The 14,505-nt window shown below is 63.2% G+C and overlaps 3 protein-coding genes across 6 annotated transcripts; 2 read left to right on the top strand and 1 right to left on the bottom strand.

Annotated features, from left to right (window-relative positions):
* Positions 1-581: 581 nt before the first annotated feature.
* On the top strand, positions 582-4,836 carry LOC141962850 (tubulin alpha-5 chain-like). Its single transcript, XM_074911538.1, is given in 8 exon segments — positions 582-626; positions 628-696; positions 698-805; positions 807-910; positions 912-1,011; positions 3,075-3,297; positions 3,438-3,586; positions 3,770-4,836. Coding segments are annotated over 8 exon segments (1,770 nt in total). The 3' UTR covers positions 4,742-4,836.
* LOC141962851 (tubulin alpha-5 chain) lies at positions 987-10,950 on the top strand. Of its 2 annotated transcripts, none has more exons than XM_074911540.1 (4): positions 987-1,011; positions 8,272-8,494; positions 8,988-9,136; positions 9,344-10,950. In XM_074911540.1, exons 1-4 carry the CDS (start codon positions 1,009-1,011, stop codon positions 10,313-10,315), a joined length of 1,347 nt encoding a protein of 448 aa, XP_074767641.1. In that variant the 5' UTR covers positions 987-1,008; the 3' UTR covers positions 10,316-10,950. The 2 variants fall into 2 exon arrangements, with proteins under 2 accessions (XP_074767641.1, XP_074767640.1); XM_074911539.1 differs by lacking the exon at positions 987-1,011 and adding an exon at positions 6,536-6,750.
* Positions 10,951-11,518: 568 nt separating this feature from the next.
* Positions 11,519-14,280, bottom strand: STK16 (serine/threonine kinase 16). Of its 3 annotated transcripts, XM_074910546.1 has the most exons (7): positions 14,151-14,280; positions 12,975-13,194; positions 12,761-12,894; positions 12,565-12,685; positions 12,389-12,484; positions 12,200-12,321; positions 11,519-12,110 (listed from the first exon to the last, which is right to left on the bottom strand). In XM_074910546.1, the coding sequence occupies exons 1-7, from the start codon at positions 14,234-14,236 to the stop codon at positions 11,972-11,974; spliced, it is 918 nt and encodes a 305-aa protein (XP_074766647.1). In that variant the 5' UTR covers positions 14,237-14,280; the 3' UTR covers positions 11,519-11,971. The 3 variants fall into 3 exon arrangements, with proteins under 3 accessions (XP_074766647.1, XP_074766648.1, XP_074766649.1); XM_074910547.1 differs by lacking the exon at positions 12,389-12,484; XM_074910548.1 differs by lacking the exons at positions 12,761-12,894; positions 12,975-13,194 and having other exon boundaries at positions 14,151-14,276.
* Positions 14,281-14,505: the final 225 nt, after the last annotated feature.

Raw genomic sequence — 14,505 nt, 5'->3', positions numbered from 1 at the left:
TCAGTGAAAACTCATTAAGTCAGAGAGCTTGGGCAGAGGTGGGGCTGGTTCTGCACTGCAGTGGATGCTGAGAGTATTTTGGAGGCGGGGAGGAAAGGATGGACAAGTTATTCATTGTAGCAAAACCAGACATCAGTGAAGTCACCGCAAAGAGACCCACTTTGAGGTGCTCCAAGCTCTCCCCATCCCCTCACTGGTCGTTTCATAAAACTTTGTGAAATCAGATCAAAACCACATAGGCAAAGCAGAGCCAAGCTGGAGGAGGAGGAGCCCGGGGCAGGTAGGGCTTTTAGACACAGCACTGGGGCACAAGTGTCCTTGAGGGGCTTGCTGCAAAGGACAGGACAGAATTTTTCTGCTTTTTCCTCACTGAGCTCCAAAGAAGCCGGGAAAGTTTGTACTTGTCTCTGAAGTACATTCTCCAGAAATTCTCCTGGGTGTTCCTTGGGGGCCTCGGGTGGCTGGCAGCTCTCCCACGGATCACATCGGCACCTCGACCCACCAGGAGGGAAAACCTGAGCCAGGTTCTTTGCTGCATTTCCTTCCTCAGTTCATCTAAGCCTTTCCCAGCTAATGGCAGGATGGTGTCTCACACCAGCAGGACACCCAGCAAGAAGGTGCCATCTCCGCCCCTCAGCGGAAGCCCCTCTGCCAAGACCAGCAAGCCAAGCAAGACCCACCCTTATGCCCCCCTCCCCTTCCCTCAAGGGGACCCCCGGGTCTCCCGTGGCCCCTGCGAGGCAGGTACAGCGGGGTGCGGCCCGGGGGATGCTGCTCCTCGGTGGCCCCGCCAATGCACCCAGCCGGCTGCCGGGCAGCACAGCCGCAGCTATGCAAATGTATGCAAATATGCGCAACGCACGCAAATGTATGCAACCGCAGGGAACCGTCTCGGGCGGGGCGGCCCGCCCCGGAGCCGCCCCCGGTATAAGGCGGCGGCGGCGCCGCCGTCCCGGCGTGCGGAGCTGCGGCAGCCCGGGGAGCGGCAGGTCGTGCGGCGGCGGCATCATGGTGAGTGCCGGCCCCGGGCTGCCCCGTCCCTCCCTCCCTCCCTCCCTCCGGTCCGGCGGGGCCCTCCCCGGAGCAGGCTGCAACCCCCATAGCTTCACCCTGGGAGCCCCGAGGTGCGGGCAGCTGCAGACGGGAGTACCCGCCGTGTTTGCCCTGTCTCTGTCTGGCTTCAGCCTTTTCTGAGCTGCTCTCCGGGCGGCACTCGGCAGCCTCCCTCCCTCCTTCGAGCATCCCCTTGCATCCGTCCGACACCCAGATGGCAAGGAGGCCACCAGCCAAACCCTGCCGTGTGTGGAGGCTGGCGCTGGGGCTGACCCTCTCACCTCTCCCCCCTTCTCACAGCCGCGGTTCCTCCCCATCTGCTGTCGTAACATCTCAGGCCGGGGGGAGTTGCGCCTGCTCTGCCAGCCCCCCACACTGCAGCCCCCCTCGCTGAGCCCTGGGAACAAGCTGTGTCTTCACTCACTGCCCTGCACCTCGACCCACGGGTGGGCATCACTGTGGGTGAGCCCCGGGGCTGCCCTGCCCCCGTGGTCCTGCTGCCAGCTCTGGCTCCTGCGCCCCTGCCTGCTGCCCCACAGGGCCGTGCTCCCCGGCCTTCCTGAGCCAGGCCTTGCCGTGGGGAAGGCAGAGTCTGCTGGCTGGTGACCAGCACTGCCGCGACCCCGGCGCTGCTGGGCTCTCACAGCCTGCTGTCAGTGCAGGGTCCCACAAAGCCAGTCCTGGCTGCTGCATGTTGGTGGGATGAAGTGTGGTGACCAGCGTAACCTCTGCACACCGCAAGGTCCTTGGCCAGGGAGGAGCCCTTTCTTGTCTCGTCTTCCTTGTGGTCATCCAGAGGTGCTTGAAGCTGTGTCACATGTTTGCTGTACACTTGTGCTGAGGATCCCAGAGCTTCCTCATGATTTACCGTTTGCTCCTTTGTGTTAAAAAACCTTTATGGACCTGCTGGGAGGGATAAGCAGGGTGTCACTTTGCTGCTCCTTGCACCTCAGCTTTGGGGATGGTGGGGAGATGGACTTCTGCCTCTCACCATGGCTATCAAGGGCTTAGTTTTCTGTCATCCTTCACTGTCACTGCTGCCTCTGAAATGCAGCACTGAAAGCACCCTGGATGCAGAGAGCCAGGACTTGCTGCAACCCATGTAAGTTCCTCGGACAGCAGTCACTGTTGTGCTCCTGAGCGCAAAATGGCTGGCTCCACCGGCTTCCTGCCAGCTGACTCACAGCGGGGCACCCATGGCTCTGGAAATCCGGTTTGGTTTGGATGCTCCTCTGCCTCAATTGTACCTGATGACGCATCCAAGTCCTTGGCAACAGCAGGGCTGAGGCACTGAGTATTTTGGTTCTTCTCAAAACTGCTCCAGGCTCTGGGGTGCCTCACCTGGAGGGAGCAAGGCTGCAGAGCCCCCCTCAGCTTGGCTTTCCCTGGGGGACCTGAGGCTGCCCTCGAAGCCCTGAGCTCAGGGACCCTCCCACCTCAGCCCTTCAGTTCAGTTAAGAAGTGCAACTAACACTTCCTCCTCCTCCGGAGCTAATTTAGGGAAGCCGAACCTCAGAGCATGGCAACCGTTCTCTGCTGCAAATCACCCCCTTGCCAGGCACCCATCCACGGCGCCATCACCTCCTTTGCTCCCAGTGCCTGGGTGATGCTCTGTCATCTCCATCCTGTTGCTGGAGTAGAAACAGTGGCTGTGCCAGCTGCTGCGGGGCCCCAGTCTTCAAGCCAAGTGGGTGTTTGGGAAGTGGATAAGATGCTCACTGAGTGTTTCCCAGGGCTGTGGGTGGGGACAGTCCAGGGAACATGCTAGCCTGGTGTCCCAGTCTCCAGCAGACCAGTCTCCATCTGCTTGTGCCCCTGAGGTGGGCAGTGCAGGGTGGGAGGCAGAGCACCAGGAGTGGGAGAGGGCAGCAGGCTGGGATGGACACAAGATACCCAGACTACAGGGCAGTGTGGCTGCCAAGGGCCCGGGCTGCCCTGCCTGGGCTGTGCACCTCACCACCTGCAGCAGTTGCAGTTGTAGTCCCGGCTGGGATCTGACCCTGCCTCCCCCTGCTCCCCAGCGTGAGTGCATCTCCGTCCACGTCGGCCAGGCCGGCGTCCAGATGGGCAACACCTGCTGGGAGCTGTACTGCCTGGAGCACGGCATCCAGCCCGACGGGCAGATGCCCAGCGACAAAACCATCGGTGGAGGGGACGACTCCTTCACCACCTTCTTCTGCGAGACCGGGGCTGGGAAGCACGTCCCACGGGCCATCTTTGTGGACCTGGAGCCCACCGTGATCGGTGAGTACACCTCAGTTGTGCATTGATGGTGGTCACCATCTCTGGGAACAACTCACTGCAGGACAGTGTCCAGGGTGGCTCCTGCCACCTTTTCCTAGGGCCAGTAAGAAAGTCTCTGACATTGTGCCCACCTCTCCCAGATGAGGTTCGGGGAGGAGTCTACCGCCAGCTATTCCACCCTGAACAGATGATCACCGGCAAGGAGGATGCTGCCAACAACTATGCCCGCGGGCACTACACCATCGGCAAAGAGATCATTGACCAAGTGCTGGACAGGATCCGGAAGCTGGTAGGTGACCACAGAGGGAGGACGTGTACCCCTGGGCTGGGCTCCAGAATCCTGCTGGAGATGGGAGTATGGGGTGATCCCCTCTATGCCCTGGAAGGGATCTGTGGCTGCTTAAGCAAAAGTTTGAAACTTCCTCCCAGCAAAGTCAGTGCTTGGAGGAATCTTACTTGTTTCTCTCTGCAGGCTGACCAGTGCACGGGCCTCCAGGGATTCCTCGTGTTTCGTAGTTTTGGAGGTGGCACCGGCTCCGGATTCACCTCCCTGTTGATGGAGCGACTCTCCGTTGACTACGGCAAGAAGTCCAAGCTGGAGTTCTCCATCTACCCTGCACCACAAGTCTCCACTGCTGTGGTGGAGCCCTACAACTCCATCCTCACAACACACAGCACCCTAGAGCACTCGGACTGCGCCTTTATGGTGGACAACGAGGCCATCTATGACATCTGCCGCAGGAACCTGGACATCGAGCGCCCAACCTACACCAACTTGAACAGACTCATCAGCCAGGTCGTCTCATCCATTACAGCATCACTACGGTTCGATGGGGCCCTGAATGTTGACCTGACCGAGTTCCAGACCAACCTCGTGCCCTACCCTCGCATCCATTTCCCCCTGGCCACCTATGCTCCTGTGGTTTCGGCTGAGAGAGCTTATCACGAGCAGCTATCAGTGGCCGAGATCACCAACTCCTGCTTTGAGCCAGCCAACCAGATGGTGAAGTGTGATCCTCGCCATGGCAAGTACATGGCCTGCTGCCTGCTGTACCGCGGGGACGTGGTGCCCAAGGATGTCAACGCTGCCATCGCCACCATCAAGACCAAGCGCAGCATCCAGTTTGTGGACTGGTGCCCCACGGGCTTCAAGGTGGGCATCAACTACCAGCCGCCCACGGTGGTGCCTGGGGGGGACCTGGCTAAGGTGCAGCGCGCCGTCTGCATGCTGAGCAACACCACGGCCATCGCCGAGGCCTGGGCTCGCCTGGACCACAAGTTCGACCTGATGTACGCCAAGCGAGCCTTTGTGCACTGGTACGTGGGCGAGGGCATGGAGGAAGGGGAGTTCTCCGAGGCGCGGGAAGACATGGCCGCTCTGGAAAAGGATTACGAGGAGGTGGGCCTGGACTCCTATGAGGATGAAGAGGAAGGCGAGGAGTAGGGAAGCCCCTGCCAAAAAGGACCGCGCTCCTTCCCCATGTTACCTGCAGAAACCCTTTGCAATAAACCATTTCAGAGCCTCTGTGTCTCCCACTACCCCCCGAGCTGTGTTGGTTTCTTGCCAGGTCAGGTGTGTGGTGAGTGCTTCAGCTCTGCTGCTGGTGCTGCTATGCTTCCTCCCAGCGCTCTGCTCCAGCTCCAGCTTGCTCCCCAGCACAAGGCAAGAGCCCTTCAGCAGGGGGATATGGCCAGGACGCATGGCATGTGCTGGGGAAGTGCCCAAGCATGTCTGTCAAAGGGATCTGGACGAGTGCTGATGTGATGGGAGAAGAATCTGGCTCAGGTGTGGGGTTCTCTGGGAGCATGGCTGCCTGCTCTCTGCCTGGCTTTACCCTCCCCCTTGGGCACATGGCCCCACTCTGCTTGCCCATCTTGTCTTCTTCATTGTCCGTGTGCTGAGCTCTCTCCCTGCCCTGCCTGGCAGTGAGAAGTCCAAACATCAGCTCCTGGCTCCGGCTGCAAACTGGAGATTTCTGTTACCCATTATCCAGCATGCTGGGTTCAGAGATTAATTTTCCCTGCTTACCACTAATGCTCCAGCTATATTGACCCACAAGGGCTGTCCTCCCCTGCCCTCCTCCTCCCAACATGCACCCGTGTCAACTGGAAGGGAAAGCGTGAGCCAGCCCGGGGCTGCACTGTTTGCTGGAGCACAGCCAGGCGCTTGTCCCACTGCGCAGGGCTGCTGGCACTGTTCCCTGTGCCCGTGACCATAGTGCTGGGCCCAGACTGAGTGGTGCCTGCTGCTGTGCCAGAGCAGGACTCACTGTCCCTCACAAAGGTTGCTGCTCTGATCCGTTCCTTTGCAAGGTCTAAGTGTGGGGCAAGGAAGGACTCTGGTCCTCCAGGACTATTCCCACTGCAGAACCACCTTCTCCTCACATCTTCTCAGAGACCTGACTCTGATGCTGGAAGCATGTAGGAGTTGGAATTGTGTCCTGTTGCTTTTTTCCTAAAGGTTATGCTGCACCTCTGATGTGGACCCTGCTACAGAGAGACACAGCAGTGTTTCCTGGCATGCCACTGAGCAGCAGACCCCCCATCCCCAGGGACAGGGATAGCTGCGTGTCCCCATGCTCTGGCAGCAAGGACAGAGCCCTCTCCTCACTGCATGCAGTGTGCAAGGCTGGGACACTGGGCTCGGCCTTTCGCCCGGCCGGCAGCCAGACTAGTGGCCCACACGTCCCCAGCAGCAGACTCAGACCTGGCCCTGGAGAGGAGGGGCTGTGCTAGCTGGGGCTCAAATGGAACTGCTGCTCTGAGTGTAGTCACAGATCATTAACAGCAAACAGGCTGTAGTGACCCTTTTTTTGCAGCTGGGCCAGTCCCCCAGCCCAGATTTGTGGTGCTGATCCGCAGCCCCATGGAGCTGTGTGGCACTGCCCACCCGTCCGCACCAGGAGAGAAGGGCAGCCCTTGGCCAGAGGTTCCGAAAGTACTGATGGCAAAGCACGGTTTGGGGGCACCCTGGGCTCCAGAGCCTGACGTGTCTCTGTAATGTGTTCCTTCTCCTTTCTCCGGCTCTAGAGGCCCAGGTGGTCTCAGGGTGTCCCTAAATCCCAGGGCTCTGCATTGCGGGGGAGCTGGTGGCAGAGCAGGGTAGGGGCTGCTGTACCTGCTCCGGCCCCAGTCCTGGTGGCTGAGCACCACCTGCACCCCCGGAGAGCTGGAGCCCAGACCCGCAGCCTGGCTGGATGCCCTCGCGTCCCTCCCGGCAGAGAGGGGGCGAGCAGCCCCGGCACCTTGGGGTTCCTCCGCAGCCGGGAGGGACCCAGGCTGTCCCCCAAGTAGGTACTCCCGCCCCGCATGCAAATGTGCCCAAATGAAGGCGGCATCAAGCCCCTCCCACCTATAAGAGGGCGCTGCGGAGGGGATTGCAGCAGCCGCAGCTCCGCGCCGAGCCCCGCCGCACCGAGCCGCCGGGAGAGCCCGGACCCCCGCCGCAGCATGGTGAGTGCGGGCAGGGGGCGGGCACGGCGGCGGGGGTGGGGGCGGCAGCCCCCTCTGGAGCACCGGGCGCGGCGGAGGCTCCGCGACCCGCCCCCTCCTTCCCCGCCGTGACCTTGGCAGTCCCACCGGCCCCGGTCCCGGGGCAGCCGTGCCCCCCCGCCGCTTCTACCCGCGCCCACTTGCCACCACCGGTCCCGGGGCGCCTGGGCCCCTCCTCGCCGCCGCAGCGGAGGGGGCGCTAGGAATGGAGAGGGGTGACCCCTCCGGTGGGGAACGGTGGCCGCCGACGGACGGGGACAGCTGTCGGGGGTGGAGGCCACAGCCGGGCACCGGGGGCCGGAGCTGGGCGCTCGGCGGGACCCCCTACCCCGCGGCAACGGGCGCCCCGTCGGGGCTGGCGGCGGGCAGCGGGCGCGGGGGTCCCGTCCCGTCCCGTCCCGCGGGGGTCTGGCAGCGGCGGAGCGGGCCGGGGCCGCTGTCCAAACCGGGCAATGGCCGCTGCCCTCGCCTGGGGCCGGGGCTATATTTAGCGGTTCGGGAGGGGGCCGGGGCCGTGCCAGGAGGCGCGGCGCAGCGCCCCTCCCGCCGCAGCACTGCCCGGGCTCTGCCGGGGACCCTGCCCCGGGCTGCCTTTCCTCCCGGAGGAGGCAGGAGTCCCGATCCTGCCCCGGCGCTGGACCGGGGCCCGGGACCCATCGCGGCTGGGAATGCAGGAGAGAGGAGCGCGGGGACCTCCCGGGCGAGTCGCGGTGTCCTGCCGGGGCGAGAGGAGCGGGGGTGCCGGGGGCAGCGGAGGAGGGATGCCGGGGGCAGCGGAGCGGGCCTGCACCTGCAGGATGGGAGCGCAGGAGGCACATCCACAGCTCGCAGCCTGCTCCTCGGCACTTCTGCCCACCCGGGTTTTGCAGCACGGGGTTGGGACTGCGTAGCTTGGGGAGTCTCTGTGCTGCCTCACAGGCTGCTGGGCTTCGCAGACAGCCCCCCCTCCCCGCCCCTCACTGCCCCCGCATCCCCAAGGCCCCTTGACCCAGGATGCTGAGTGCTACCCTGGCTCTGGAGCAGCAGGTTCCCCATGTGCACCTCATGGGTTAAGGATGTGCCTACTCAGCTCAGCATCTTGCCGGGCTGCCGCACCTGGGGAAGGTGCTGAGGCTGCTGGGGAGCCTGGAGGGGCGGCTGGGGCAGGGCAGCTGGGCCGGGCTCTGCTCCCCGCACTGCTGGAGGGCAGCCCTGGCCTGAGTCCGTGGGGCTGGTGGCTCCCAACACAGGCTGAACAGGGGGGATGCCAGGGCTGGCTCGGATCCAGCATTGTGCCTGTGCATGGCTGAGGGCAATGACAGCCATGTGGGGTCCCTTAGGGGCATGTGGGAGGTCACCTAAAGGAAAATGTGCTCCCTGGGGCTGCTGGCCAGGGCAGATCCCGTTCTGGTGGCCATGGGATACTGGCAGCAGGCAGAGCCCTCCCTGGGGTGAGCAGGACAGAGCTGTCTGGGTCTGACCCTGCCTCCCCCTGCTCCCCAGCGCGAGTGCATCTCCGTCCACGTCGGCCAGGCCGGCGTCCAGATGGGCAACACCTGCTGGGAGCTGTACTGCCTGGAGCACGGCATCCAGCCCGACGGGCAGATGCCCAGTGACAAAACCATCGGTGGAGGGGATGACTCCTTCACCACCTTCTTCTGCGAGACCGGGGCTGGGAAGCACGTCCCACGGGCCATCTTTGTGGACCTGGAGCCCACCGTGATCGGTGAGTGCTGGAGTTTGCACAGCCTGGGGTGCACCCCTGGGTGGGTAGCAAGGGGCTGGTGCTCATGGTCTGCTGGCAGCACCCTGCCCCAGGCTCAACCCGAAGGCACTTCTTTCCCCAAGAGAAGCCACAAACCAGAGCACCAGTTCTTGTTCCTGAAGTGTTCTAGAGGTAGCGGTGCTGGTAATCTCTGCTACCACATGTGCATGGAGAGAAACCAGCCCAACCGGCACGGCAGCTCCTGCAGTACCGCGCACACTGTGGGCAGGCAGCTCCGGATGGGTGGGAGAAGCTGAACTCCTGTGCAGGGAAGTGGCAGCCACCTCCCTCTGCTAGAGAAACCTGACGCCCGTGGTAGCCGGGCTGACGTGTGGGTCCTTGGCCATGCCCCTGGCAGGCGGAGCCAGGATGAGTGATGGGTGCTGGCACCTGCTTGGTGGCCAGCTCAAACCAACAGCTTCCACAGGCTCAACCCTCCCCTGATCTCTCCTAGATGAAGTTCGGGCTGGAATCTACCGTCAACTCTTCCACCCTGAGCAGCTGATCACCGGCAAGGAGGATGCTGCCAACAACTATGCCCGCGGGCACTACACCATCGGCAAAGAGATCATTGACCAAGTGCTGGACAGGATCCGGAAGCTGGTAGGTGACCACAGAGGGAGGACGTGTACCCCTGGGCTGGGCTCCAGAATCCTTCTGGGGCTCAGAGCACACTGCAAGCCCTGCTGTGCCCTGGGAGGGATCTGCAGCTGCCCATGGCAGGCATGGACCAGGCCCTGAAGGACTTCTGAATGGTCAGACACAAAGAAATCCGTCTCAGAGCAATGTCTCATGTGCCTCTTTCCACAGGCTGACCAGTGCACGGGCCTCCAGGGATTCCTTGTGTTTCACAGCTTTGGAGGTGGCACCGGCTCCGGATTCACCTCCCTGTTGATGGAGCGACTCTCCGTTGACTACGGCAAGAAGTCCAAGCTGGAGTTCTCCATCTACCCTGCACCACAAGTCTCCACTGCTGTGGTGGAGCCCTACAACTCCATCCTCACTACCCACACCACCCTAGAGCACTCAGACTGCGCCTTTATGGTGGACAACGAGGCCATCTATGACATCTGCCGCAGGAACCTGGACATCGAGCGCCCAACATACACCAACTTGAACAGACTCATCAGCCAGATTGTCTCATCCATTACAGCATCACTACGGTTCGATGGGGCCCTGAATGTTGACCTGACTGAGTTCCAGACCAACCTCGTGCCCTACCCTCGCATCCATTTCCCCCTGGCCACCTACGCCCCTGTCATCTCCGCAGAGAAGGCCTATCATGAGCAGCTATCAGTGGCCGAGATCACCAACTCCTGCTTTGAGCCAGCCAACCAGATGGTGAAGTGTGATCCTCGCCATGGCAAGTACATGGCCTGCTGCCTGCTGTACCGCGGGGACGTGGTGCCCAAGGACGTCAACGCTGCCATCGCCACCATCAAGACCAAGCGCAGCATCCAGTTTGTGGACTGGTGCCCCACGGGCTTCAAGGTGGGCATCAACTACCAGCCGCCCACGGTGGTGCCGGGGGGGGACCTGGCCAAGGTGCAGCGCGCCGTCTGCATGCTGAGCAACACCACGGCCATCGCCGAGGCCTGGGCTCGCCTGGACCACAAGTTCGACCTGATGTACGCCAAGCGAGCCTTTGTGCACTGGTACGTGGGCGAGGGCATGGAGGAAGGGGAGTTCTCCGAGGCGCGGGAAGACATGGCCGCTCTGGAAAAGGATTACGAGGAGGTGGGCCTGGACTCCTATGAGGATGAAGAGGAAGGCGAGGAGTAGGGAAGCCCCTGCCAAAAAGGACCGCGCTCCTTCCCCATGTTACCTGCAGAAACCCTTTGCAATAAACCATCTCAGAGCCTCTGTGTCTCCCACTACCCCCCGAGCTGTGTTGGTTTCTTGCCAGGTCAGGTGTGTGGTGAGTGCTTCAGCTCTGCTGCTGGTGCTGCTATGCTTCCTCCCAGCGCTCTGCTCCAGCTCCAGCTTGCTCCCCCGCACAAGGCAAGAGCCCCTGGGGCCGCTCCCTGGGGCTGTGGCACGCATCCCATCCCCCCTCACTGCTCCAGCTGGGGTGGGTACTGCTTTGTTGTGTGGTATATGGCCCTGCGCTATATGGCCCCGTGTTGAATCCTGGAGCTCGGGGGAGCCGATTTAGCCTGAGCAGAAAAAGATTGGCAGCTGCTGGGGGGACTTCTCCCCATGGGCAGCTCAAAGGTAGGTGTGCTCATCTGGAAGGACAGTGGTGGAACCATGGGAGCAGCCTGGCACCCCTGTCCCTGTGGCCACAGTGCAGGACAAGGGCCATGCCTGGCTCTGCAGTGCAGCGGGTGCACACCACAAGGGTATCCAGTGCAGCATGAGCTCCCGCGGCTGCTTTACTGCTGTGTTGTGGTGAGAGGATTAAAGGAGGGGAATGCTCCCTGTGAAACTGCTTGTCTGTATCTCTTTTTTTAACCCCCTTTCCCGGGCAGCCCAACTGTTGTGTGTCCCAGTGAGCTCCTCTGGCCCAGGGTGCCTGCCGGGCTGGGGGGTGTCCCCAGCAATGGGGTGGTTGTGCTGTCCCCAGGCTCCTCTCACCCCCACTGGAGCAGGGCTGCTGCCCCTGCCTCCCAAACTCTGGCAGTTCCCCAGCCTGGGCACCCACCTCCCCCTCCCTGGGCACCCACGAAGCTCTGCCTGTACCCCTGTCACCACCTGCCTGCTTGTGCTGAGCCCCTTCCCGCAGTACCCAGCCCCGGAGGCTCTGAACAGCGGCGCCTGGCCCTAGCTGCTGTTGTGAACTCAGGAGTGCACTGGGGCCAGGGATTAACTTCCCCTGCTTACTGCTAATGCTCTGGCTGTGCCGCCCATTTGGGACTGTCCTCTGCTGCCCTTACTCTCCAGCAATGCTTGGCTGCTCAACCCAGAGAGCGTGCCCCACTCTCCCCGTGTCCCTGGCAGGACCCCCTCCCCGCAGACAGGGACACACCATCCACACCTCCGCAAGAACATCTTTTACTCCAAACACAAGGCAACATCGGCGCTGACAGCAGCAGCGGAGCAGGCTCTGGGTCCCCCCGCCTTGCTCCAGCACCACACCAGAACCCAGACCGCAGCTCTGCCCTTGGTCAGGAGCGACCCTCCTGGGGCACAGAGCTGTGAGGCCGTGGCTGCCATCACCCGGGGGGTCTCACAGCATCTTCCTCCGCAAACCCCCGGAGGAGGCAGCGGCCACCAAGGGCCCCATGTTTAGCAGTAGGTCACACATCCACAGTTCTGGGGCACAGACCAAGTCCCAGGCAGCAGCATCCAGGGCACAGACCACTCCAAATCCAACACACCTCCAGCACAGAGCAGCAGCTCTCCCCCGAGTGCAGAAATCCCCTCTGCAACGGCTCCACAGGGGGGGCAGGGACGAGGGTAGCTGCTTTTCCCCTGGCTCAGCCTCAGGGCACAGGCTCAGATCTGCGTGGTGTCCTGTCCCGCTGGCGCTGGCTGCAGCCCCTCCAGCTGGTGGAGGACCTCATTTATGCTGGGTCGCTCCTGCGGGTTCACCATCATCATGGAGGAGAGCAGGCGCTGCAAGGCCTCCGAGTACCTGGAGGAAAGATGGCGAGGGAGGGCGGCCATGCAGTACACAGCACAGGGGGCTGCCCGGGAGCAGGGTTCGTCTCCCCAGCCCCTCACCTGGTCGTGGGGGGCAAGGTGATGGGGTTCTGCACAGCCAGAGCCACGCTGTCGCCCTTCTGGAAGATGGCGTCGTAGGGTCCCTCCCCAAACATCATGCAGTACAGCACGCAGCCTAGGGACTGGAGTGCAGTGGGGTCAGGGCAGCCCCACGGTGCTGGGACAGGGGCCGGGGGGCTGGATCCTTACCCAGATATCTGTGCGCTCGTCTATGACACACTGGCTCGGCACCGTGAAGAGCTCGGGGGCACGGTAGGAGATGGTGCAGCGCTGGGCAGCCCAGTCCTGCACAGAGGAGGGTGAGGGTGGGGATAAAGGGCTCAGGGCAGGGATGGGCTGGTGGGGTGATGTCTCAGAGCACCCACCTGCACGGCCATGGCCTGCCGAGAGCTGCTGACTTCGATGCGAGCTTGGTTCATGGAGCCCAGGTCCATCAGCACAGGCCGGTCATCCTCATCCAGCAGCACATTGGTGGGCTTGAGGTCCCTGTGGGGATGGACGTCACTGAACGCCTGCTGGGCCCCCTGCCAACCCCCCCAGCCAGGGCTGCCAGCCCCCTACCTGTGTGCATAGCCCTTGCTGTGCATGGCTTGCAGCCCCTGGCAGATGCCATGGAAGATGAGGAGGATCCGCTGCTCTGGCATGAAGGTCCCTTTCTCTCGCAGTGCTTGCACCTCGCTCCAGAGGGTCCCCCCCTGTCAAATGCAAGCAGCCGGTTGCCACTGCCACTCCCGGCGGCAAGGGGATGGGGGCGGCCAGGGGAGACCCCTTTCACCTTCACGTAGGGCAGGAGAAGCCACGCTTCATGCTTGGCACCCTTCTCCACCATGCAGTGGTCCACCAGGGGCAGGATGTTGGGGTGGTCGAAGAGGCCGTGCATCTTCACCTCGTGCAGGGCGGCCTGGCGGTCCTCCTTGTCATGGCACAGGATGCGCTTCAGGGCATAGAAGTGCCCATCCCGCAGCCCCTCCACCAGGTCCACATAGCTGAAGCCCCTGTGAGGAGTCGAGCATCGCATGGGCTGGGTGTCACACCACTGTGGCACCTGTGTCGGAGCCTTGCGCCCAGCCTCAACTGTGAGCAGCCAGGGGTGGGGGGCAGAGGACAGCAGGTGCCTGCACCCCCTCCATGGGAACCCCTCAGCCATGCACATTTCCCCCACCTTGCCTTGTCAGGCACCCAGAGCATCCCCCCTCTGCATAAACAACCCCACTGGCCCAATCACCCTCACTCCCATGGGTCCAAGCACCCCCTCCTGAGCATGACCGACCCCTTCCACCCAGCATGAGAATCCTCCTCCATGCATGTGCTCAAGCATCTTCCCCCACCATGCCCAAGCATCCCACACACACCCAAGCATCACCCCGCATGCTGCAGCATCCCCCTCACATTTGAGCATCACCTCCATCCCCAAGCATTCGGGGTCCAAACATCCCCTATCCCCGAGCATCACCCCCATGCCCGAGCAACCCCCACGCACAAGCACCCACTATGCCCGAGCACCCCCCCATGCCTGAGCATCAACTCCATGCCTGAGCAACCCCCCCATGCCTCAGCATTCCCCTCTATACCCGAGTATTCCCTGCACGCACAAGCACCCCCATGCCCGACTAATCCCCATGTCCGAGCATCCCGCCCCCGTGCCCGAGCATCCCCCGCCATGCACAAGCACCCCCTATGCCCGAGCATCCCACCCATGCACAAGCACCCCCCATGCCTGAGCATTCCCCCACGGCGCCCGAGCATCCCCGCCATAGCCGAGCACCCCCCGCATGCCCGAGCACCCCCACCATGCCCGACCGCCCCCCACGCACATGCACCCCCCATGTCCGAGCATCCCCCATGCCCGAGCATCCCCCCGGTGCCCGAGCCCCCCCCGTGCCCGAGCATCCCCCCGCGCCCGTGGACCCCCCACGCCCGAGCCCCCCCGTGCCCCGGCCCCGCCGCGGACCCCTCTGCCAGGCGGTGGAGCAGGAGGTACCGCACACCCCCCAGGCTGACGGTGCCCCGGGAGCAGACGCACAGCGCCTGCCCCATCGCCCGCCCGCGTCATCGCCCGCCGCCGCGCGTCACCCGTCGCGTCACCCGCCGCGTCACCTACCGGGCGGGGCTGCAGCCTTCCCGGCGCCCGGTGCCGCCGCGGCGGGGACCGCACGGCCCCTCCTCCGGAGCGGGCGGGGCGGGGAGGCGGCGCAGCGCAGCGCCGAGCCGCGGGCTCGCCCCGCCATTGTGGCCGGGACGGAACGCTGTGTCCCCGGCGCGGTGGCGTCCCCCGGCTGCGAGCGGCGGTGGCGGCAGCCTGCAGC

Source organism: Athene noctua, chromosome 7 (genome assembly GCF_965140245.1).
Source record: "Athene noctua chromosome 7, bAthNoc1.hap1.1, whole genome shotgun sequence".
NCBI classification, from domain to species: domain Eukaryota; kingdom Metazoa; phylum Chordata; class Aves; order Strigiformes; family Strigidae; genus Athene; species Athene noctua.
This window is presented reverse-complemented; position numbering and strand designations above follow the sequence as displayed.